This window comes from Amblyomma mixtum, chromosome 1, assembly GCF_055824585.1.
Source record: "Amblyomma mixtum isolate Tamu chromosome 1, ASM5582458v1, whole genome shotgun sequence".
Lineage (NCBI taxonomy): Eukaryota > Metazoa > Arthropoda > Arachnida > Ixodida > Ixodidae > Amblyomma > Amblyomma mixtum.
The window spans coordinates 263,470,860-263,497,182 of NC_143012.1; the positions used below are offsets into that span (position 1 = coordinate 263,470,860).

General features: G+C 43.7%; 1 protein-coding gene across 1 annotated transcript in view; it reads left to right on the forward strand.

Annotated features, from left to right (window-relative positions):
• LOC149371600 (cell adhesion molecule Dscam1-like) overlaps positions 1-23,367 on the forward strand; it is a 184,964-nt gene extending 161,597 nt beyond the window's left edge. The window contains exons 16-28 of the mRNA XM_089585203.1: positions 3,368-3,526; positions 6,699-6,769; positions 7,829-8,150; positions 12,338-12,436; positions 12,699-12,887; positions 13,465-13,782; positions 16,018-16,188; positions 17,458-17,696; positions 18,466-18,529; positions 19,260-19,344; positions 19,735-19,874; positions 21,308-21,427; positions 23,104-23,367. Of these exons, the coding sequence (XP_089441329.1) occupies positions 3,368-3,526; positions 6,699-6,769; positions 7,829-8,150; positions 12,338-12,436; positions 12,699-12,887; positions 13,465-13,782; positions 16,018-16,188; positions 17,458-17,696; positions 18,466-18,529; positions 19,260-19,344; positions 19,735-19,874; positions 21,308-21,342 (1,892 nt within the window). The 3' untranslated portion in view covers positions 21,343-21,427; positions 23,104-23,367. The remainder of the gene's footprint in view (positions 1-3,367; positions 3,527-6,698; positions 6,770-7,828; positions 8,151-12,337; positions 12,437-12,698; positions 12,888-13,464; positions 13,783-16,017; positions 16,189-17,457; positions 17,697-18,465; positions 18,530-19,259; positions 19,345-19,734; positions 19,875-21,307; positions 21,428-23,103) is intronic.
• Positions 23,368-26,323: the final 2,956 nt, after the last annotated feature.

Sequence of the window (26,323 nt, forward strand, 5' to 3'; positions counted from 1 at the left end):
CCAGTCAGGAAAGGTTTCAGAGAAGTAGACGGGCTCTCCAGTGCTTTTCACAGCCTGTTTACACGAGACAATAAGAGACCTCAGTTGGGAGCAGTTGGGGATAATAATTTATTAGAGAATACCTTAATACTGTGAGATTCACATAGACTTTGTTTTGCTAAAAGACTCAGGGGATAAATTGGAAAGCGTGATCGAGGACCCAGAAAGCAAAGCAGACCAATGGTTGTTCAGAATATTTAGAAATTTCTAGTAATGTTCAACAGTCTCGAAAGGAAGCAGCAGCTTCAAATAGGCAGTCAAGCGGTAGAGAGGACAAGGAAATACATCAATTTAGGGAAAGTACTCACTGCAGATCACGACCACAACAATGAAATGACTAGGATGGCAATAATGAGATCGAGTTGATTTGAAAGGTACCCTCAGTTCGAAACAATAGAAGAACACGATAGAAAGAAGCGAAAGTGAATAGATAGAAAACGCTGGAGTTGAGAGAAAAATGAACATGAAGGGTTTCACCGAATAGTTTAAGTTAACCATGCGATACTTTAGGCTGGAATTTGTTTTTTTTTTAACCTGTAGCGAGCGAAACATACTTGCAGTACACTACAAGCTGTATTGATGTAATAGTAAATAGTGCTTTCATTAACTTCACGGGTAATTATGTTAAGCTATCGCTTAAGAGCTAGCTTTGAATACGACCTGGGTACTAATTTTGTGGCTAACAAGTTGAAGTGGTGAAAACTGTACCAGCGATGGGCTAAATTGGCACTCTATCTAAGGCATTTAAATATTTAACGGCGCAAAAAACAGACGAAACACATAGGTACACGACAAGACGAAGCGCAATGTGTTTTGTCTGTTTTTTGCGCCGTTAAATATTTAAATATGAACCAAAACCAACTAACCCAACAGCAAGCGCATTTAAATCTTTCTAACGTATTCGCCTGTTCCCGCCTGGATCTCCAGACACGTTCTTCGACAGGAAACTAACGTCTCAACGGGAGTGTGAAAACACGTGGAACGTGTTCATATCTGCTGGAAGTAATGTGAGTTAACTTCTGCAGACTTTCGCAGAAAAAAAGATGAGAAATAGAAATTAATGTGCTAAACTTTTTCCTCATGAATTTAGAGGCTGCTTAAAATCTAAAAAAGGTGCATGTATACTGCAAAAATTTCATGCACATATCAGCACATGGACATTGTTATTGCGGAAGGAAAAACTGCGCATGTAAAAAAAGGCCGAAGGAGCAAACGGGGATGGTTTCATTCCTTGTACTTTTGTTACTTTTTCTCCTTTTGAGACTGGGCCGCAAAATGATGGCTTCCTCGCTCCGGAGATCAGGAGCTACGGTTTCGAAAGCGCTCGCAGGGTCGTCTAGGAAAGCGCTTCTTGACGAGCGAAGAAGTTCCACTCCGGTTGCGGTGACCGCTGGTATCCGCCATCATCGTTGCTCAGGTCATCAGCATCGAAGTGGCACCGCTTCTCGTAGCGGCGAGCCTGACGGAGGGCCGCCTCAATAAAAACATTGTTTTCTACGACTCGAATTCCTGCGGCTTGCCATACCCGCGAGTAAAGTTAAAAGCTAAAATTGAAAAGTAACTTTCGTTTCTCATAAGCCTTGAATTACACAAAGCTTGTTTTTTTTTCTGGCAGCTTCTGCCATTGTCATTTCTGGTGGTTTTAGATATTTCTGGTCGCTAAATTTGCCCGCCAAGACCTAACAGCGTGGCCGCTTTGCTTTAATTCTGGTGAAAATGCATTCAACGTATTGTCAAGTCGTCCACTTATTCCTTCTCTGAGGCTATTTTCTGCCTGTATGCTTTGTTTCCTTGCTAGCAGAAAACAGCAGACGCCTCTGTTTCAGGGATTGTTTGCCGCATGTAAATTTGTGAGATACAAGGAGTTAAAAATATTTTCACGGCGGAAAGAAACCCTTGAAAAGCCACGCACCAATAGTCGGCCTAAATCACATCTAAGGATCCGCGATAGACCAAAATGATTCGTTGTAATCAGATAAATAGGCGCGTGTGAATAGTCGAAATTATTTATTGTCGAATCAGGTTTCCTTCTATTCGGTTGATTGTAGGAATGAAATAGCGACTATTAAAATTCGTTCAGCCGCCATGGTGGCTAGGTAGTTGTGGCACTCGGAATCTGACCTTAAAAGAAGCGCGGGTTCGATCTTGGCCGCGGCAGTCAAATTTCGGTAGAGGCGAAATTCTAGATGGCTCTGCAGGACGCGATGTCAGTGCACGTTAAGGAACCCTTGATGTGCGAAATTTCCGGAGCTTTTAGCTACGGCGCCCCCGTAATCTTAGTAGCTTTGGAGCGTTAAACCCCATAAACCATACACCAGAAAATGAACTCATAACGAATCGAATCAGTTGCCAGGTTCGCCAACAGTTTTCAAAATTAATGACAAGAAATCTGAATAGGGCAAGCTTTATTGTTTTCTGCGACATTTAACAAAAAGGGCCGACTCTAGTGTCGCACGGTATGTAGTTGCGACAGGTCAGTGCGCAGTCCGTTCGTGTAGGGATATTCATAATGCTTACATATATGGCCTTCAAAATTTGGCGATGCGGCAATGTTCACCCAGATTTAGCGAAGCCTAACGGTATGCCCGGTTTGCGAGGCCATGTTTCTAACTCTTCTCACTCCATCATTTGGGATTCAGGGTTAGTTTTAACTCTGCCGTCATCAATGGGAAGATTAATTTTCCACTGTGCATTACTGAACGTCATAGAGTTAATATACACAATTCGTGTTGCGTGTCCCTAAAGCGAACAGCAGTGATCCGTCTTCCGACACCTACCGGTCTTATTTTTATGGCTTATACCGTCGCTGTTAGTGCTTCCCGTTTCGAATGATTAGTTGTTTTGTATGAATATTCATACATGTAGTGTATAATGGTAGAAATATTCTATCCATATTACACTCTGTGCTTTCACTGTTCGATTCGATTATTCACTACAATATTCGCATTCGATTCGGTGGCAAAGCTAGCCTATTCGTATTCGATGCCGTTTAAAAAGAAACAAAGACTGTTCGCACACAAGTATCTACAAGTTTAGTTACAAATAATGACATTCAGTATTTTAAAAAATATATAAAAATTAATAAAAAGGGGCAATTCTCAAAATGCATATTGTTATAATTGAACACTTTTTTGCCATGATGAACACACCTAGACGCCTTTTGATTAAAGAAAGGGGAAGTGGTAGATCGCCGTTCAGGGGCATGTTTATTTTTCATACTTAAAAAAAAAGCCAAATATTTAACACCGACACTTATGAATCAGTGTTATGTTGGTTGCTATGTCGTAGTAATTCCTAATCTGAGTACATGCTTGTTTCGGTGTTTTAGCCTTGTGGCAGGACACCATGTCGGTGTCTGGCCTAGAGTCCAAAGCCACCATTAGAGGTCTGCTGCCAGCTACCACTTACCAGCTGCGGGCTCGTGCCCACAACGCTTTCGGCATCGGCGAGTACAGCGCTCCCATCGAATTCACCACTTCCAAGGAGCGTGAGTAGCGCTGCATGCTTCGAATTTCAAACGTTGCTTTCCTTTCCCGTCGCCACAAACTGGCGGCGACTGGCGCATGCGAAACTAGGTCAATATCTCGGTAGCGGTGCTCCGCCTGCTTTTTGTCTTCGAATTTAACTGAAGCCGCTGTCTGCCATCGGCCTTACCATGCTGAATACGCCGGTTCTTGTCAGGTCTGCTAACAGAGAAGGCTATCATAACGGAAAACAAAAGCGTAATATGCGATCTCTTAGGTCGGGATGCCGTCCGCTTGGTGCTCTGCAAATTGATCTGGCCCAGAAAGACCGACGAGGAAACAGTTGCGAACATCGCTGAATTTCTACTGCCGCTGCACTTTAGGGCTGCTGATGAGGTGTTGTTTACGTATACCGGGTGTGCAGGCTGTAAGTGACGAACACTTAAAAAACGAGTACTGAGTATCTTTCGCGAATGAAGCCTTTGCAGTACTGTAAAGAGCCGCATGACCCCTCAAGCAGTACTTTTTCTTTCTTAAAGTTTAATTTTTAAGCAGCAATTAGTTAGTCATTTACATAGTGGAGTCTTCAATAAAGTATCAGAGCGGAAGTTGTGAACCACCTCGAGCAAATTTCGGCTGTGATCTTTGCACCGAGGTAGTATTTACGTAAAGAAGCTTTTCGCACCGACCTTAGAAGAAAGCTTGCAAAATATTAAGGCCTACTTTGTGACAGCACTGCTCGTTTTGGGTTCCAAGGCGCGTGGAGAGAAGAAAGTCTGCTTTTATTTCAAGCACTGTCCCGGACAGTGTTCTTGCTGTGCACTGGACGAGAAGTATTTCGAGGCTCTGTCGCATGATAGCTCTCTATTATTGCAGTAATGAAGTCTGCCTAAATAGCACCTGGGTGCTGACATTTGAGGCAACCTCTTTTCATATATATTAAAAAGTTCTTAATTCACACGTTAATCATGGGGCTATAGTATGTCGGTGCACTGTCGGAATCAGAACGAACGGAAGAAAGCAGGAACAGTGGGCTTTAAAACATTTCTGTCTGAATTGGTTCTATTTGTTAAAGATATATAAGGACATAATTACAATAAACACCCCCTAAGTGCCACCACAATGCTTGAAAATTAAGTGCTCCATCAGACCTGTGCCGATCTGGAGGCCAAGTAAATGACTCGGCATGGCAGTCGCTCTTTCACCTTGCTTAGTTAGGCTAGTATGTGGTGTTGCAATCCTGACGTGACCAGAAATCTGAAAGAAGGCCTTTAATTGGGAATTTATGAGATGATCACCAACTTTTAGCGCAGCCATAGAGAAAAAAATTGACAGAGCTTATAAACCACGCTCTCGAGCACCATTAGGACGAAGCAGTGCGGTTCAAATCGCCAAAGAATTGAGGTCTTCCTTCACTATGCAACTGCTGAAATATATTGCCATCTTACGCACATATGTGGGAGCAATGAAAGTGCTGAATCGTTCTGTCTTGTCCACTATACGCAAGAAAGAGAAAACAATCGTAGCGGTTGAACGTGCATGGCTGATTAGAACGCTAAACGGAGCACGACAGAGTGCGAGTATTGATGTGTCAGTTTTTGGTATGCAGTCCGTACACCGACAATCGCCCGCAGAGCCCAGTTTGGCTGAAAAAGATCTTTTTTTTTGTTTTCCCTCACTCAGTACATAGCCTGCAGGGGCAAGGGTTCCAATCAATGCAGAATGTTGCATGTGTATGCGCTCATATGTACGATGTGTACTTTCGCGGAAATGCACATCGTTTCTACGTCTTGAGAAGACTCGTCAGTTGTCTTCGGTTTATTGGCTGATGCCCTCTTGATCGGCTGTAAATAACTGGGAGGCGGTTCTGGCAAAGTCATCGGTGTTTTCTTGTCAAAGGATCGAATTCGAGAATTCCGCCGCCTACTTGCGCGCTTCAGCCTGGTTTCATCTACCACGAAACCGATATAGAATCTAGTGGCAGTAAACACGCCTATGACGTAGCTGCCTCATGCGGGCCGCAGAAGCACAGCGTGAGTATTACAAAACTTGGTCACGAATCACGTTGAGCGATCCCGTGCCGTGCTAACTTGGGTGCCGGAAAAAAAAAGACCCTTAAGTTACACAGTGATACAATGCATACCGTGCTCAAAATTGCAACTTCTAAGCATCTGAAATCATGAGATTGTGTGCCAAAATTTACAGTAAATAAAGAGTTGCTCGATCAAATCATACATGCGTGCGAGAAAGCGGTAGAAAGACAGCTAACAGGTTGCTTTACTGAACACAGCCTCAGTATTTCGTGTACTTTATTGCATAAACGCGCGACAAAGGATGCACTAGGCAGTGCTCCCAAAAACATCTCCGCTATTGCACATAAAAAAGAGGCTCTAGTCATCTTCAGAAAGCAGTTTCAACCAAGAAAAACTTTCATTCAGATCTTACAGCAGACAAATACTGCTTGCCTTATTTGGCATTAAACTTCAGCGACAATAAATAATATCTTGCAGTGTGCTTTGTTCTAGCTCTCTTTGTATATTGATCTGTGCTTGTAACAACAAATAAGACTGAGGAACGCAATGTAGTTCATTACTGTATGTACATTTCAACTAGAAATTTTACTGTAAGTACATTTCAACTAGAAATTTAAGACTTAAATTTTAATGGGACTGTGTTTCACGCCATCTTAGCGCTTTACGAATAATTTTTTTCCTCGCGCTGGAGGCGCATAATGCTTTAAATCGTAGACTAAAGAAGGCTAGAGCCACCGCCACAAATTATAATTTGATAGGAGTCTTCAGCTGCCCTTTTAGTTCTGCAGTTTTTAAAAATGTTTTTTAATTGAATTCAGTAGAGACTGTGATTACTTCACATAACCCACGAAAGCTGGGATTAAAAAAGGCATCATGTAGAATGCATAAGTTCGAGAAAAACCACTTATATTGGTGAGCTGCAGAGGACGTGGCTTGAAAATTTTGACCGCAATAATCAGGCTCCCCAAAAGGTACAGCGCAATCTTGAAAATGACGTATACGCCAAAGACACCAAAAATAGACCACAGTGTGCCTAGCAGGAACATGTCCTCCAACAGCCGCTCAGCTGACCTTCGACCCATGCTTATCTTATCTCCCTACCATTTCTAGCACGCCTTATGGGCTAACATCAAACTAATGTGGTTTCATTCTTCCTTCACAGCTCCTCGTTTTCCTCCGAAGAATGTTCAAACGACTTCCACGAATACTAGGACTATATCCGTATCTTTCGATGTAAGTTTCAGGACTCTTCTTATTCCTTAGGTTTCTATGATTGAAATTTGCAAAATTCAAACGTAAGCTGACTAACATTGTTACAAAATGAATATTCGCATAGTTCAAAGGGAATATGTCTTGCTTCTCGCATCCCGCCTACTGGGTCAATTCATCAATACCTATGCTAACCAGGTCGCAAATTTGTTCGTACCTGGTTTCTTGTGGGAGCAACTTGGAGCAATATTTCACTTTTCTGAAAGCAATTAGTTACCCATTCATTTTAATTATGATTTTCAAACATATGTGAAATTGCCAATACTACAGTGCGCAAACGTTGCTCAGGTGCAAAAAAATGGATTAGATGAAAACGCCTTGACTGATCTCTGCCAACTATTAGTAGGCAGGGTTCCTTAACTCTCTAAGATCTTTAAGAAAGGAGCGAATCGTTGCAGTATTCTCTATCTTCTTTTCGTCGTGCCGAGAGACTAGGCGAGCCGTTTTTTTTATTTATGAATGAACAGTGTGTTACTGGCAATCAACGCAAAGACTACAATCTTAAGTGTTCCCGACCAGAACGAATGGACAAATGCTACACGCTGTAGCATATAGCTGAATCTGCTTAGTGTAATGCGTTCTGCAGAGTAAATTTACTGGGCTTGTTTTTATCAAAGCACCTGAGATCTAACGGAACGATTGACTTAAGAAAGGTATAAGTGATTTTAGAATGGGTGCTATCAAAAGCACACAGGTGTAGCATGCTTTAAAAATCTTGCTCCGAATCGTACTCCGTAGGGGTTATTGACTATCAGGATATCCTTCAGGCACTCACTGCCAGAGCAACCACCTGACACAATTACCTAAATCTGAAAGACCAAGTTATATTAGACACCACTAGAGGGAGATTTGTGCATAGGCTGAAGTTAAGTATATGAACCTTTTTTTTTTGCCGCATATGTGTCCAGCATGAAAGGAACAACAGAAGCCAAAAAAATTGTTTGGTAAAATTTAACGACAAATTTTCAATTACGACTTCTCGTGCATGCAGCGCTTTTAATGCTCTGTACTCGCTGAACGCAGAATCCTCGGCGATCAAGTTCGGATGATGAGATCGAGGGCTTCTACGTGGGATACCGCGAGCTCTCCAGCACAGAAGCGTTCACGTTCAAGACGTTCGAGGCGCCGTCGCAACTGATTTCGTCTCCGGCCAGCCGAGGCGGTGACGGCAGGCCGGTCGATATGGTCGGACCATCGGGCGCAGGGGAACCTTCGCCACACCGGCTAAGCTACGAGCTCACTGGTTTACGGCGCTCCACGGAATACGTGGTCACTGTGCAGGCGTTCAATGCCAAGGGCGCTGGACCGCAATCCGAGGTGGTCAGGGTGCGAACCTTGGAGTTCGGTGAGTATGCGCCTGCGAACATATATCCCGTATGTTGCCATACGATCTAGTGCGAAGAGGCAATACTTTTGTGTGCGCAATGTGTAAAATATGCTGAATGGCTACCGCGCTCGGTTGATGAGGCGTTCGAGCCTTTGAGCAGGGGCCGTGAGTTGCAGATTTTGCTGGCGGTGGAACACAAAAGTGCCCTTGTGCCGAGGTTTAGGTGGCCGACATGAGGTTGAAATTAACTCTGTTTTGTCGGCTACGAAGGTCGCATAAAGTACTAGATTCTCCTTGCCTCTACGAACGCATATGCAATGCATGATGTCTAATTGCATCCACAAAAACAAGCTTGTTATCTAGTTTTTGAAGCAACAATAACTTGCGCATGATAATTCTTTTTTTTATTAATGATTCGTTGCTGGCTTCCTTAGTGATAGCGTATGCTTCTTCCGAGGAAGTTAAAAAAACAAAGGGGCCGAACACTAGACGACGAAGTTCCCAGCTATCTCTCTGTTCTACCTTTCTTCCCTATTTTTACGCACATTCTATGCGAACATGCCATTCTACTCTATTTGTCCCAAGTATTAAAAGCTTTTTGCAGCAGGAATATTAGCCCTTCACCCTTTGAGGGTTGAATTATTTTGAACAAAACTTTCTTAGGTGGACAAATTACTTTATTGCGGATCTTGAATCTACAAAATGTATATTATCGAGAATAAATAGTAAAAAAAAATTAGGAACAGTACTTTGGTAACAGCATCACTCACAACTGGAAAATGTTCAATAGAATAGAATAGCAACGGTGATAAGCAAGCTAAGAGCAGCACCAATAAAGATAGAAATCAACTTTTGCCGCCTCTGCAAAACAGTGCCCACAAAGAGAAAACACGTTTCGCGCGACTCCGTTGCGATCCCGCGGCGGAATCGAAACCGCGTAGGTGCGTTGCCACAGAGGTCGAGAATACCTCGCGAGCAACGGTGATAAGCAAGCTAAGAGCAGCGCCAATAAAGATAGAAATCAACTTCGGCAGCCCCTGCAAGAGTGCTGACAAAAAGAAAACTCAAATTTCGCGCGACTCCGTTGCGATCACGCGGCGAAACTAAAACTACAAAAGGGGTGCTGCCGCAGTCTGTGCCGCCGCGCTAAAGCTAGACATAAGTTCTGCTTATCTCTGTAAGAAGGCAGCACAAAATTCAAACACTTCTTGTAAGTCCTAAGAGGTGGCAGCACCCCCCAGTGAGCACGCATTGCTCTTTTGGCGCAAAATTTCAAACGGAAGATCGAAACCGTACCCGTACGGCAAAGACCTTGCGGGACAGAAAACCGCCGCCGTACATATACGCAAAAACCTTCAAAGGGTTAAAATGCTCCTGGAATAAGTCTTCCTTATCGGGACGAATATTTTGTTGTATCCGAACGTTACTGTAAATGAATTTCCCATAGTATAGCCAATAGGACTAAGTCCGAGAAAGTGGAATTTATTTCGAAAAAGATTAGTTTTGCGCGTCGACTTTAAAGCTGAACCTACCGCAGTGCTTTCAAGGTCTGTAGAGCGCTCAAGTTCTCCTCGCCGAAACCTTCTCTTCGCCTGCATTGAAATGTGAGCACCATGACCGGTATTAAATGAGCGAAGTTTACATCAACATAACAGTGGCTGATGAGTAAGATGCGTACTAAAGGGACAGGAATTTGCGAACTAAAATGTGTAAATGATTTTAGTGGTGAAAATTTCCATAATCGATCGTTCAGGCGATGTGGTGCGACTGATGTGCGCTGCAGAATTTTTGGCATATTTCGCTTTTACCCTGAGCGCCAGTGCATTCCCATACTGTTTTTTAAATTGATTTCGCAGTCGCTCTTTCGTTCCTCTGCTGCGCAGCCTTTATGTGGCTGGAGGCTTTAGTAGGCTGGAGCGGGTGGAATTTGGTGGAGTGCAGAGGTAATTACTCGGGCGGTCGGTACTGCCACCCCTTGCACCCTGGTGGGTATCTTGAGGGCCCGGAGGGTCCGCGAAAGACTTTCCGACCCGCTCCCAATCGTCAGGGGCGCTAGGCAGTGGGCCTTCAAATGGACACGGAGGCCACGTTTTTTTTCTCCAGAAGAGTAGTAGTATATATACTGTTCATGAAATAAAATATGATAACAATGAAAGAAAGGACCGGAAGGAATAGAACCACAAGTGTCCTCAGATTAAAGTGCTCTATTCGTAAGAAAGAGTGAAAATGTTCAGGACAGCTTAATCTTAAAGGAAGGTACCCAGTGAGCTTCAATCATTAATGCCCTCTGCCGGTTTACCATAGACAGAGCTGCCATTAAAAATACAGACTAATTATAATAAAGGGATGAAGTTACGTTTATCGAGTCAAGTGCTTTTTTTCCCAGTAGGTGCAGGATGAAATAAACATCACCCTCCACTCGGCTACCACTTTTTACGTATACAGCACTCGCAGGCTGCTGTTTCAAGATTGGAAGCACAAATTGCTCGGTATTCCAAATTTTATTTTCAATTGTAGCTTGTAGTACTTAAGCTGACTTGAAAACTTTCAAATAATTTACCTGGAACAATTTTTCGGTGCTTCTTAAGAGTGCCTTCATTTCAGGATTATGACTTAGTTTAATGTGACCCGCTCTGAGAGACAGAACAGCAGCAAGAAGATAAAGCAAGGTGCTGCAGCCGCTGAAGACGTAAACGTCATAAGTATGGCCCTGATCAATACATCATCCCAGCATATTTGAAGGTGCAGTGATTTCAAGCTGTAGGGCGCTGGAATGAAGTGCGACTGAAGATGACGGCAAAGCTATTCCGCCCCAGAAGTGAAGACAGATGGGTGATCAAGGGTCTCCTTTCGCCACTTTATTTTGTTCTTTCTTAGTTGCGCTACGACTGCAAGGCAGGCGACCTTCCGTGGGGCTACACTGAAACCAACCAAGTACGGAAAGGGCGACATTTCTGGCCCAAAAGGCATTGGTTTCGCTCGCTTCAGTTATAGCCTCAAGCTTACTGACTTCAGCTGAGCGATGGAATAGCATAGAAACGACCTCCGCTCTCTGGAAGCAGTTTTTGCCGAATGTCCATTGACGGAGAGAAAGTAGCGGAATTGCCTCTGCTGGCACTTGTTCATTCGGACCATTCAGGAAGACTCGGTCGCTTTGACACGTGGCGCCCTGAAGGATAGAATTCACTTCTTTTTTGCACCATATACTGGATCCTGGCTGCTTGAATGCCTTCAATGGGAGGTCTCCGGGAAATTGATCGGAACAGCTGGGCATGAAGATATGATCTCGAAGCCTTGTGGCAGAAAAATGAAGTCCGGTCATGAGCTTCGAAAACAAAACCTTGGGGGGAGGGGGGCATTGCGTGGTGTCTACTTTATACAGAGCTGCAATACGATTATACCGAGTGTCTGATGTTGACAGCAGCACTGCCAGTATGAAGCCTCCTCTTGCTTTTCGAATGTGTCTTAATGTAGGGGGACTTCACTGCAGATGTCTTCGAGGGTGACGCTGTTTTAGAGATGTTTCTAATGTTTATTTTTCTTTTGAGGCAAAACTCAACGCTCCACCTTATTCAGAAGATAGAAGATATTAAAAATGAACACAGTGAAGAAATCTTCCGCGCATCACTTCATAGTGGCTGCACGACAGTGCAGTTGGCGATTAGCGTCGTACTGTCGTTGTCAATGAAAACTCTAAGGTGAGATCCTGCTCGATAAATACTATCCAGGTTGTTAGGAGCATCGAATACATGCGACGTACTTAATTTTTGCTGGAGCCGTCTCAATATACTTAACGTGTGGCCTATGTAGGTAGGTGATTAAATGGGTTCTTTTGGGTCTACGAGATTCGGTAAAAATGGCACTTACAGCCATTCGGTGAAATTAATCATGGAGGAGAGAAAGAAGGCCGATGATTTTTGTGCACGTTTTCGTTTTGACCGAGTGAAAACATGGTGTTCAGCCAAACACACACCATAACAACGCCCATGGACTTGCCCAACTAATTACTTTGTGAGAGGTGTTGGTCCACGGAAAAACTTTGTGCTCTAGCCTTCCTGAGTGAGATGCTTCTCTTGTGTAACGTCCGCACGGCACGCCAAATTCTTCCCCGTATCTCTCTAGTTCTTCATTTTCTTATTGTTTTTTTAAATATTTTTTTTTCATATCCTGTGCCTGCATTGAAGCTACTGCTGACTCTGTTGCAGATCCACCCAGCGCGCCATTATTGCGTGTAGGTGCTACCACGGCGCGATCAATATCTCTCCACTGGGAAAACGAGCAGCTCCAGGATAGTCCTATCATAGGTGAGAAGCACGCTCTAAATGCTAAGGTAACTTCTCCTCTCTACCTTTTCCTCTCATTAAAATTCCTTTCTCTCTCACTCTCTCTCACCCTTTTACATACTGTATTCGTGTTTCTGCCATCCTTCGTTCTAGTCTTTAGCGCCAGGAAATATTTCCTTTTCGTTTGAACTGTGTGGCTCTGATTAAGAGCAGGCGACTGTGCGGAAAAAATAAGATTTTAACACCGGCTTTCTATTGGCGTCATGTGTGCCCTCGGTTACAGGCTACTCAGTGTACTACAAAGAAGAGGCTGGAGGCGACTGGCACGAGGTGTCTGTGCCATCTGATCGGCGGGCGTTCACTCTGTCGGACCTGCGTTGCGGCACCGAGTACCTGGTCTACATACGAGCCGCCAACCGCGCCGGCAAAGGGCCCCAGGGAGAGACGCTGAGCGTGCGAACGAATGGAGGACGTGAGTGTCAAAATGCTACATTCTGAACATAAATAGGGCAACTAAAAAAAGCCGAAGCAAAAAAGCAATGCACCCATTTTATTTTTAGGTTTCCGGCTTCGACCGGCAAGGGGCACTAGCTAAAGCTCAGTACTATCTAGCTAGAGAACAAATCAGTGTTCAGGGGTTGTTATCTTACCTCCGTTCCATGCCGATACACTTCGAAAAATAGTTTAATAATACAATTAGTTATGCTGGCAGAAGCGGCAGGGACAGAAATTTCGAAAAAAAAATGAGAAGCAATAACTTCTTAACCCAGTGCAAGCCTTGTGCTTAGCATTCTACAAAGAATAAAGTTCATAGATATTTTCTAATGCGCTATGTTTTCAGGTGCGCTTATTAAAGGAAAGGAAATATCAGAACGAACGCAGTGAAACCGCGCTATTTATTCATCGAGCTTAAGAAGCGTAGTTAGCGCACTCTATACCATGCAGCTACAACATTCGGTTGGTAGAATACGTTATTTAAAAAAAAACAAGCATTATCTAACCACCTGCGAATTCACGCGAAAGCCCAGGCAATGTACGTTTCCCCTCAGGCCCCGTGGAGCCGGACCCAAGCCGATTGTTCGAGGTCAATTCGACGTTCGTGGTTCTTCACCTGGACGCGTGGGAGGGCGGCGGCTGCCCTGTCTTGTACTTTGTAGTGCAGTACCGCCAGGACCAGCGTGCCTCCTCCCCTTCATCGCCGTCCTCTGAGTGGACGCTCCACTCGAACAATGTTGTGCCACAGCAGCAGCTGGTGCTCTTGGCGGACTTGATTCCGGGTTCCTGGTACACGTTACTTATGTCCGCCCACAACGACGCCGGCTCCACAGAAGTCGAGCTCACCTTCGCAACACTCACTGTAACTGGAGGTAAATTCCTTTTTTTTTCTTTGAGCTGGCTGGTGGTTTCCTAAGAGAATATTGTGTTCAGCTTGAGAAATGCATGTAGGTTAACATCCTCAGTAACATGTGGCGTAGTTGGTGGTAAACGAACGTTGTGAAAGTATCGCTAATGGACGAAGACGACATACGGGAAACGACTATACACTGAGTAGTGATGTGGTATCTATTCATATAGCGCCAAGTCCTATGGATGTCCCAATATAACGTCCATGTCGCGATATACGTATACTGAAGGAAAGTCTCCGTAGGAGGTGATGCTCGGCTGACTGAGCTTTTCATCCCGCCTTTTGTTCAAGTTGATGCTAACCGATAGGAGGCAAAGTTTAGAGCTGCAAATGTTGCTGCACTTATAGTAATACTCTTGTTTAGGCGAGTTGGTTCATCTTTAAGCGGGTACGTACTTGCGCGAAGAAGACGGGTGCGAAGAAGACGAAAATAAACTATTTGGAAGTTGCGCTCTGTTCATGGCGTGAGTGTTCCTTTGTTGTCCCGTCTTCTTCGCGCAAGTACGTACCCCTGTACTTATAAGTCAACTTATAAATGGCTAGGTAGTATAGCTTCGCTTAGGCTCGCAGCACATCGGACATTTCATAGTAAACAGATAATGTCACGCTAGGTAGCGTTCTAGTTAGCTAACTCGTGGCCTGTCTGTTCAGTGTATGGTTAGGGGCATCATTCATGGGCGTGAGAGGTGTGGTTTGAAAACATTATATGCGTAGCGCTCGTAAAAAATTCCATGAACCGTAGTATAGGCAGGTGTTCAGAGACGAAAAAAGCAGCGATTGCCGAGTGTTGTAAACGCCCTACCAGTGACATTACTTTCACCGTACATCAGAAATGCCATGAAGTATGGCAATCATTACAAGAACCTAGCAAATATGAAGTCAATCGTGAGACAGAAACTCCATGTTCGCATGCTTCCCATTGGCCTTTTGCAACTTTACATTGCTATGTTCCTACCTGAATAGTTTGTCCTAGAAAGTTAAATGTTGTTGGCCACAATTACTGCTTCGTATATGCGCAAAATTGTGTAGCCATTGAAGCAAGGAAATAGCACCCCTTAGCTTGCAGCTTGTGCCAGTAAGGCAACCATTTGTTCAAAATCCTGATAGGGTTGAGTGGCTCTGGGGTATACGAGATTTTCTGAACAGCGCACTGAGTAATCACTTCGGATATAAAATTGTGCTTTCCTTTGGGAATAAAATCAATTTGTAGTCAGTTACCGTACAGTACTTGTGTGTTCCTTCTTCGTCATGCCGACCTTTTCGCGCAGTTCTAAGAAGACGTTTCATTTGTTATCTTTATTTGTTACAGCACGGTAACGTGTGGAAACGAGGTTGTGCTCATTCTGATTTTACAGTTGATATTTTGTAAAGCGCCACATTTCCTGATGATATTTGCGCAACCCATACAATGAGTATAAGCCTGTGGAAAGACTTCTTTTTACTCTTGATGAAGAGGATACAACCCTAGCCTCCACGTCACGCACTGATTCATGCGAACTGTAAGTTTCACTGGTTCCTTTAAAATAAATTGAGTATCACGGAAGTTGAAATCAGCGTCACAATAAACCAACATCGGCGTTTGGCCGATGTGGCATTCTGCTGCTACCCAAGAGAGATAGAATTTGATGCGGTATTGATGAACTGCCTGGATTGGAGATCTCTCTGCGTTATTGGTGATGTTTACATCAGTTTGTAGTTTCGCCATGCTTTTCCCCGTGTGTGAGGTGTTCTTTCGATTTTTAAAGGGAGTTTGTTCGAACTTTTTCAGAGCGAACGGCATATATATTACCTAAGAAAATGTGCTTGCTTTACACAACTAAGCCTTATCTAATGGCTACTTTAAGAAGATACGAAAAAAACGCATAATAAGACACACCAAAAAAGGTGCACGCGGCAACAAGAGTGCCGTGTTTCCCTTCTTTGGCCTGTCTTATTACGCGCAGTATTACCCTCATGACTCACCAAATCGCCTAGCAAGCTTCACTACAGGAAGAAGTCAATCATTCAACATGATTTGTATTTGGTGTACTTGATTCCATTCTTTTTATGATCATAAGTGGTGCTCTTGGGAGTGGTTTGGAAAATATTACCCACAGAGCGATGTGCCATACCTAAAGGGCTACTCATAAATGCACCAGTGAACAATTTAGAAGCGTAACAATTGATTTGCTGGTATTTTTTCTTTATCGGCATGCAGACCTTCCCTCCCGGCAGTACGAGCTGGTGGATCCTCAAGTTACGTTCTACAGGCATCTGACTGTGACCGTGCCCATTGTGAGCGCCATCCTGGTCTTGGTCATAGTCGTCGGCGTCCTCTTCGTCCTGCTCCGGAGGCGGAACTATGACCCTAGGCAACGTTTTAGTGACGGTACTACTGAACGCGCTTTCGATGCGTTGTCTGCCTTTCTGCGGCCTTCGTGTAATGAGGAGGAGATTAGAATAAGGAAAACCAAATGTTGCACGCTGCCTTAGCCATATTTTTTTTGCAGCAATCTCAACGGAGCCAGTCACCTTTCATCTCTCGTGTAAGCGAAGCTGAGCTGATGCGTGAATGTCCATTGTCCGTTGCCTCCAGCTTCTGCAATAGTAGTCACGTGGATCATTACCAATGAGAGGCTATAGAAAAAGTTGAAGTCTATTACGGAGTACTTGCTATAGACATCTATTATGCAAATAGAAATGTGTGTCAAGGTAGACTGCTTGATTGGACCCAGGGAGCTATATCAGCGCTTTCTTTTTGAAACAGAATCCTAGCATTGTGAGCCGGAGAGGCAGTTTCCAGGTTTTATTCCCCTGCTGGAATTCCCCAGCAGCGCAGAGCCTAACAATGCAATGATTGACAACGATAAGTGCACAAAGGAGGCGGGAGCCTGAGGGCGCTTGCTAATGTTTCGACAAGCGGACCTGCCTTTTTCAACAAAGCGAAGACTAAAACTAAACCCAACTGCCTCCTTTCAATCAGGTTGCTCTTTTTGCTTCCCTTTTTCCCTCAGTGTTGCCATAGTTGGAATAGAAAACTAGAAATACTGTTTTCAAAGTGAAACACCAAAACAAACAAAAAATTGAATGGCAGGTTACCAATGCTAAGCTCGAAATATTCGCGGAAAGCACAGCGGTTTTCAGGTGGACACTACTGCCCCGTACCTGAAAGCGCGATTGAGGCGTCCACTAATCCAGGGAGCCAGTCTCACGCGTCTTCAACTTTTTCATCGGCAGTGCCAATTTACCCAATTAACACCTGCGGCCAACGCTCCAGTGCTTCGTTTCTGCAGCAATGTTGTCAGCGCCAACGCTTCTGCTCTCTTTGTTTATGGTTTGTCGCAGCTCACGCTCAAGGTCAAGCTGCATACAAACTAGTGAGCCGGTTTGACATCGTGAACAAGTGCTTGTGCAGTAAAAAAGTCCGTCTAAAGAGCAAATAGGCAATGACGCCTCGTAAAGATTGACCTATGGCCAGATGCAGTGCTCGGACTGAAACCCCTATTATAGTCACTACGAACTTAAGGACGGATTTGAGCGCAATCCACGCTGTTTTTATGGCAATGCTCCTCAACAAAGTAGCGTTCGTTCACTGTAGCGCTAGACGTAGCGTGCTCTATAGTTTTCGTAAACGCACTTGAACCAACTCTACGCGCAGGTATGGTGGTTGCTGAGTGCTGCGACGCCATGAAGGGCGACATGATGCTGGCCGTGTCACGAGAGTCGCAGGCCAGGCAACCTGTCTACTACCCGGCACCCTACAACACGCACAGCAGGGGCGGTGGCAGCGTTGGCACGGGAACAAGCCACTGCAACCACGGAGTGGACTCTCGGACAGGTGGCAGGGCAGACGACCCCGCGAATCGCACATACGACGTGCCTTATCCCGTCAAGAGAGTAGGTCTGCACTTTTCACTCTGCACTCTGCACTTTTCTTTTCTGTTGGCATGTTGACACAGTGTGTGCATCATTAATCGTTATTCGCGTCCCATCTCATTCGCTTCAAATAGGCTTGGACAGAATTGTAAGCTGGACGAAAAGTAGAATTCTTAAGTCGAAAAGAAGATTGGAGCTTTTATCTGTAACGTGACTTTTTCATGCTGTGCTAGTCAATTTCTGGCGCAAACACCGCTGGCAATGCCAGTGCCACTCAGGAAAAGTGAGCTAGCCAGTCTTTAGCAACCAGGCCCCGCAGACGAGCTGTGTAGGTGAAAAGAAATGTACCGTTAATATTACCGTGTTATGTCTTCACGCGGGGTTATGTATGTTAAGTAGAAATCTGGAAAAAACCAGCCCCACTATCTTGTTTAATAAAAGTTTTTGAAGGTACACTTTACAGCATAAAAAACAAATGTTTTCTCATCTTTGAGCAACTAAAAAGATACTTTGATACGCAGTGTACAAATAATAAAATTTCACTTGCGGCAATGTGAGTCAAAAGACAGATAGCAAAACATTGGAAGCTACCGGAGGCGCAAAGTGTACCGTTATCAAGCAATAGTATTTCTTGTTAAAATTTGACTACCTGTTCAAAAATACAGATGCTATAATTGCTCATCCATTTCATCAGAGTAGTACTCCTTTACACTGATGAGTACGTAGAGACGCTACGCATAGCAAGCATGCTAAAATTAGGTACATCGCCATTTGCGCTTGTACATTGCAGCTGGAGGCATGGGAGCCAAGCCCAGAGGGACTAGCGACGGGCGTGAAAGTCTACGAAAAACCAGGTGCGCATTTTTCGACATCATTTCCTTTCCTAGCAGTTGCACAAAGTATTTAACTGGCCAAACGGAAACTTATATATTAACGCATTAAACAAAAACACAAGCTTGTACATGGTAACTCGGTACCCGTTTACCAGGTAATTCTTCCGCTAAGCTCTTTGGCGATAACATTATGCAATTTTAAGCACTATAATATTTCAAGTTGCCTACGCCTCTGGAAGACTGATTTTTATACACGCCGTGCGCGCGATATAAGTCACATTGAATACAATTTCTCTTGAGTTGTCGAATCGGTCTTCCTTAATAATAGGCCTATAAAGAAATGTCGTTGAATTCCTGTAGTGATCAACCTTTAGTGACTTATAGTAAAAATATTGCGAGCTAAACCATTAGTCCTTGAAATGTTTATGTATGCTATTTATGTTACGTAAGGTCAGTTCGGTAAGTGTTAAGCGCGAATCTTAACTAAGCAAAAATAGATGCATGTATCATATTTGTTCAAGCTCTAAATGACACTTGTGATCTCTGCAGTAACGTGATGTCAAAACATTCAATACACTAGCGCAGCTACAACAGATCATGCCAATTAGTTGCTTATTGCTCCGTACGAATAAGCAAACCCTCGTTGCCGAGGGTTATACTCCAATGAGCTACATGGTTTTTGGGTTTCTGCAAGTGGCCTCATTGTTTGTCCTAGAAATAAAGGCCACGTATTTTGTGGAACCTTTTGCAGGCCAGCAAGCTATGTGCAGAAGCTCGCCGTTTCACATATCGAAGATGAGGACCCAAAGAACGGCGTGGAGGGACGATGGTGACGGGTAAGCCATCAATACAATGAGCGCCAAGCCGCAGGAGCCTTCCTTTTTTTTTTTGAAGCGTAAATGCGTGCATCCTGAGTTGTGCGTGATTTTATGTGTCAGTGTTTTAAGAATCGATGCCACTAGCTGAGCGATATACATCACAATCACTTAGCAGCCATGTATGTTCCTCCTTACCAAGTTAAATATGGTAAACTGCAGTAATATATGTTCTTGGTACAAATCGTGAAGTGAAAATTTGCAACAGTTGAGCGTTGACTGCAGAGATACATCACCGACAGACAGGAAAATACGCACTTACGTAAGAGCTTATGTTGTAGTGATTGTGCAAGCGGCCCTTCTGGTAATGAGCATTCAAACCAATTAACAGATGCTGCTAAATCAATGCAGGAGTTCCGGAAGCGAGGTTGAAGCTGAGGAGCTCCCGGCTGACGTGTGCCGTTGCGCCTTCCCACATACGCTCATTGTGCCTTCGGACAAATTAACGCCTCTGGACATGGGCGCCTGTAGAAACGACACAGGACTGTCGAGTGAGTTTCATGTGCAACGTTCCTTCTTAATTTTTGTAGAGAAATTTGCGCCAGTACACAGTCTAAGTGTTTTATGATGTATTCCCTGGAGTGATAATTATTCTGTGGCTCCCGACAAAAACTAACTGCTAAGATAATTATCTCTGCCTTTGAACAGACCCTGGCTATATCTCGAAGAACTTGTCTTGAAATAAACAGTGCTGCGTTAATGCACTGAACGTGAGCAGTTCAACGCAGTAAACAACTAAATCCGTCCGAAGTTTGTGATCCGTGTGTTCAGAGTCTAGTGTATTCATATTAAAGTGCGACCTCTCATGTTTAATCTTCGTGAGTATCAGTTTCCTGGAACCGATTTGTATCTATTTTTTTATGAGCGGTTGAATAAGTGGTGCTCAGTAAATATGAATATTTCCAAGCACCTAGCTGCGCTTCTGTAACTATGCAATAATCACGAGTACCATAATTACAATTGCTTGTGAGTGCGAAACACAGTGTCGAACAGGTCTACTGTGAGCCTGCTCTTAAAAGTTTGCCCTCTGGGCCATTGCTGTCGATAAATGCGCCAACATCATCGCCTGGCGCTAGCAGTGCGATGGTGCCACGTAACACCATGACGGTTGTTTTTTACGCTTACTTAAGATTTTCACACCAAAAATTGGTTTCACCTCCTCACTACAGGCGGACCTAACTGTGCGTAAAGTAAGTAAAAGCAATTTCAAGGTTAGAGATCCCAGCTAAATACATACACTTCTCTGGGGTTTAACTTTCCCCAAAGCTTTGCTCCAGAGCTTAACAAATTGTCATTTTAAATCGCGCAGGATGTTAAAACTCATTCCAAATTAAACGACTTTTTGAGCAAAACAAAGCACGCAGCAAGCGTTCATATGATGCGCTTACTTATATTGCAGTGGAATGCAAGATGAGCTGTAGTCACTCATGGTTACTTGGACCGTCGCGCCACAATATTTTACATCAAGATCTCGCAGAATTACAACCTATGTTACGCCTTACTGCTCACGATGTAACAACAATGTTTCCCCTTACACACCTAACATGCCACACTTTACTGCTGTGCTTTGGGCTTCCTGACTCTCATATGCCATCAATGCGGCCCTTCTGTTCTCACCTCCGCTGTTAGATTGCCGATGCAGTTAAGACTCATAAGGCTGAACCGTCCGGACCTTACATCAGGTGCGTGAGCCCGGTCGTCAATAGAGTGATACATAGTTAATGGAAGGTATCCTAAATGTCTACAAAATGTGCCTGAGATATAAAAAAGTGCGGTGGCATGCGCGTCCGGATGTAATGTCGCAGGAATTGGTAGCTCTGCACTACAACAACCTTAAAGCAGCGATGATAGTTACGCAGCTGAGAATGAAAAATATCCTTTATCAAGCCTTCATTGCTTTTTATTTTTTTGCGCATGTTGTTAGTTTGCAGGAGCTTTAGGGGCAAGGCGCCTGCGTGACAATGGAGCCTTTCGCCCCGCAGGAACGGCCGCATGGGGGCAGGTCGATGTTCACGCCACTGCGGCTGGAGGAGACAACAGCAAGGTGAACTACGTTCAGCAACATTTTAAATACAGAGTGCGCAGTAAGTTGTATGTGAGAGCCTTAGCGCGTATGTTTTTGTTCGATTGAATGGCAACAATACACTGCGTGCGCCAAGGGCACTTTCCCACTCGTGGCTTGCCTATGTCCGTTTCTAATTTTTACGGTGGATTGGTCGCATCCCGGAAATCTAAAAAATTTGTTCCATTCTTGAAGAGAAGGAAAAACTTTGTTTCGTGCACTCCACAACCATAATTTGTGTTGAATCTATTGGCGTGTAAGGAACTACGGAAATCGAAGGGCAACTTAGGCTAGTGTTTGCAGAATGCCCAAAGTTTCTAAACGGTGCGAAAAACAATTGCAAGCTGGCAGGTGTAGTAAGGGCATTGGACGGACAAAAACACTTCAAGCACGTATGTGCTAACAGGCTTTCCTAAGTGCAGTTCTTTGGAAATGTCCTGCTTTCTACGAAATTTAAATTTGCAGTATTATCTCATTAACAAACAGGTAAGGCTATCAGCCATTTTATACTACGACTCCTCAGAAGAATTTCTGTTAACACCAGCAAAAGAAAAACCCCTCACAATGCAGAAGCAATATGGTAGTGAGTAAGCGTTTAAATATCGCGTAATCTACATTCACGACAGGAGGGACGGATATCTTCTAGGCGGGAGGGGGACCATGGGACATTCTGCTGAGTTGGGTGAGACCGGGGCCAGGAGATTTAACGCTATCGACCATACAAATAGCTATTTGTATTTCTTTCTTGCTAATCATGCTGAGGGGTCTGCATGTCAGTGTTTCTTTATTCTCGCAACACCCTTATTCGTGCAAACTCCAAAAGCAGTGCGCCTTGTTAATTCTCCTGTGGAACGCGGCAAATACAGATGCTGCAGTGCTACATAGAAAAAAATTCGATAGCATTTTATCAGCACGCTGTACTTCGCTCACAATGAGCGGTTTATCATTTCTGCATTGGGAACTTATAACAACACTATCTTTTATGCTGGAACATTATGCAGCAACAAAAAAAAAAAGATATGTGCACTCGCTTCGTGTTTCCATTCATATGTTTCCCCTGCTGCTTGGATTGTTATTCTGAAAGCTTCGAGAGTTGTACTTCTGAAATATTTGTTTTTATTGAGTCATTTTTCAAAAATGTTTAACCGAAGGCCTGCAGGTTGATCCTTAACTAAACAGCTGTGCTGCAGCACGAAAGGCACTGTGCTGCTCTCAGCATATGTTCTTGGTCGGTTGTTGGCTACTGTGATTAAGATTCGTTGTCATGTGCGCCTTAATATTTATTGTATTGCATACAGCTTCGACACGTGTTTTGTCGCTTTATTGAGTGGCATACATTTTAACAATAGTTCAAACTTTCATCCAGTGCAGCTGTCTATCATTGAGGTGAGCAGGGTCGCTTTCGTTACCTTTAGGTTATGTGCTTTAATACATGAATGCAGTAACCAGTCGTTAAACTTTCACTCAGCAGAGCCCGAATCTTTTTTTTCTCCTGGAGTCGGTAAGTTTAACTTCAAGATGCAATCATCCAGGTGGAGATATATTGCTTATAGATATTTCCTAGACCCAAATGCATTATTCAGTCTAACCTCTCGATAAAAAATACGATTGAAGAAATTTGTTGGCCCTCATGTCCTTTTCTATCCCACTATTTGCAGCCGAGCAAGTTCGTGGCCTACGTGTCTAAGCAGTACAAACTCGTCTCATGTGACCCCGAGTGTCATCGAGTAGATGCTGACGCCTCTGCAGTGTCAAATGCTCTCCTCGCGGAAGACGACTAAAGTGTGCTTTCTCAGCGTGATAAGGAGACTAACATCAGTGGAAGAACAACTTGCCGGAATTGCCGACGATGTGTGTAAGAAAGGTACCATGCGACACTCGCCGTTTATTCATGTGACTGAACTCCTTGTGGTTGAAGTATATTTTCATATTCCTACCAATAAACAGTAAGTGCTCAAACTGTGTGTGTTGCTTACTTATCCCCATGCTATCCCTAAAGAAAAATAGAAATGACTTTTGGAGCCTGTGCCCCAAGACAGTTAATTTCTGCAGTTAATTTCCCTCTCCCACAGCGTCGAACATGATGAAGGGATACGTCTAGCAGGCCTCTTTGGCTACATGAATCCCGAAGATTTTTTTAAGATTCTTGCTTTTGAGCCAGATTTGGGTCCATGTGGTCAAACACGAGGAATCAACTGACCATCAGGCCAGATGCCGCATTCAATAGCTTTTATCAGCGACTATAAAAAAATTGCGGCAAAATGGAAGAACAAAAGTTTCCGTTTGCTAACAACAGCAGATATTTCGGGTCGTAAGCGGCTCGACAACCTGCTATTTTTGATACCTCGGCCACAGATTGTCTTCAGCTTTGATCAGAATTAATAACTGCAAAAATTAAAGACATCTAGGTTGAAAAGGCGGCAACCGCTTTCCGGCTACTATCATATATTTATCTGATTTAGAGTACTGTAATAGTAGCTGTCTTAACTTGCGGCCCGAACGAAATATGGCCAGCCATTATGGCAAGAGTTAGGCCCACTAATTGGAAAGTTGGAAAACCTTGAATTAATCAGAAGCGCTCGCTTAATTTTCACTGTGTTAGCCACGCAAAGTGCTCATACTGTCATGGCGTGCCTTGTGGACGGCAAGATAGGTACGACAGGCTTTTTTTACTGAACCCATCACAAAGGGAAAAGGAACCCCAGCAGAACACAGTTACGGTGGACGCTCATCTTAAGCCTCTTCAAAAAATGCGAATGGGGCTGGCGAGGATTGCTACCGGCAGCAGCTGAGCAGCTAGGAATGCAGCCGAGGGAATAAATAGGACGTTCCTATTCAAACATTCCGTAACCGCCCCTCAGGTGAAATTATAGGTATACACAATTTCTACGATATGAAAAAAAATGTACGAAATCCATATGCTGTCTGCATTATTTCTCTTCGATTCTTCACACTCTTCATATATAATTGACATGATAACGATAAGATGTACACGATGACAATCAGAGTCGTTGATATTTTCTATTTTCTGTACGGGTTTTTCATGCAGTCTCTTTCTTTCTCTTTCTTCATCTGTATTTGTCCCTTTCCGTTAAAGAAAGCCGGAGCGAAAACTGAAAAACTGAAGGCTACTGTGCCTGATAAAGGCTTTCGCTCCGGATGACAATCAGCCAGCAGGTAGAGGGACATGTTAAAAGAGCACTCAGAAAGGCAATCTTTGGTCACATAAAGATTTCTGCTATGCATGATCACAAAAATATTTACAAAATAGGCGAACACAATATTATTTATTGCTTTGCAATGACGAAACATCCGACTATAATTATATTCAAAGTCAAACACTCTCTTCTAGGTAACATTAGCAAATAAAGTCAGTAACACTAATACCGAGAAATTCTCAGGCACAACAAAGAAAAGTAAACCGCAAATACAAAGTCATGCTTGAGCAATAGGAATTTAGAAAGTTTTTGGAGATTGGTTTGTTAAAATATGCTAACTTAACAACAATGATACAACAATAAAGGTGTCTCGAAGTCTCTATGCTGCTGTCCGTAGTTTGTTCTTGTAATAGGTGTCCTTCTTTGTCCTCTGCGGAGAGAATATTGCGAACATGGCTCAACATTTGTTGTAGTCTAGAGCTCATGCACTCTGTGTGTTCCGTACGGTTTTATGCGTCATACGCAGAAAACATATAATAAAGAAATTTTTGAGCGCTTCACTAGTGTTGAACTCATGAACTTTTCGTTTTTCTCGAGAAACGCCACAGGACGTTTTCTTCATAGCCCTTTCACGTTTTCGATTTAGCGAATGCACATATGCGTACATCTTGCGTTTGAACTAGCAGCCCATGCTGCCTGCGAAATGTCTGGATCACTGATAAGGAGAACGAATGGAAAGGTAATGTACTGGCCTAAAAAACACAGAAGAGCATATTTTAATCTTCTATCCACCTACAAATGAGCGGAAATTGGCGGAAGTCTTTTGGGTGACTTATGTATTCGCTGAATGTTTAGGATCCGTGCCCAGGGAGTCGTTCAAGCGCACCTTTAGTAGGTTGTCTAAACAAAGTGTCCAATTTATGTGCGGCGCCATAGCCTCGGCTTTGCCCAGACGCACACAATTCATTTCCGTCAATGACAGTTTCTCTGTGCCATCTTACCGCCGGATTCCATTGCTCGCTGGTTTCCAATGTTGCCGAGCATTCGTTTCCTTGCTCGTATCTTCAATGCGAGGCCAAATTTAATATCGGAAGTCTCCGGACGTGAATATACGCGGCGGCGTCATATCGCTACCATCCTCTTCCGCATACGTTGCTAGGAATCTTTGACTCGCCTACGGACGAGCAATATTGAAATGCGAGGTCACATAGCCGCGTGTCGCGAAGTAGTACGTGCATTTTTGTGTGTTTCTATAAGCATGCACTAGCAGTTTGGAATTCTTCAATACCTCTGCCCACGTTGGCATAATACAAATGCATCCAAGTGTCGTCCTCGATTCGAATGCGTGTCCCTTGGGTACGGGCGCTGGGCATAGCGTGCGATATTGTCTCTCCTCTCTCGCTCGCGTTTTTCAGTGGAATTCAATATGACGATTTTTCTCTGCCTGCCGTATGTTCGGCAGTATCTGAACTCATTTGCTTGCATGAACGAAAGGCCAATTTTTTTAATTATCTCCCCTTTGTGCATTCGTAAAAAAAGCCCCAGCTAGCCTACGTTCGCATTTATGGCTGCAGTTATATTGCACAGCTTTACAAATTATAGAAAATGTCGTTCTCTTACGGTGTATTCATTAATATAACAACATTAATATGCTGCGAACCCATAGTAACGGGTTTTTCGAAATACCTGGACGTTGGCTTCATTGCATACTAATCAAAAT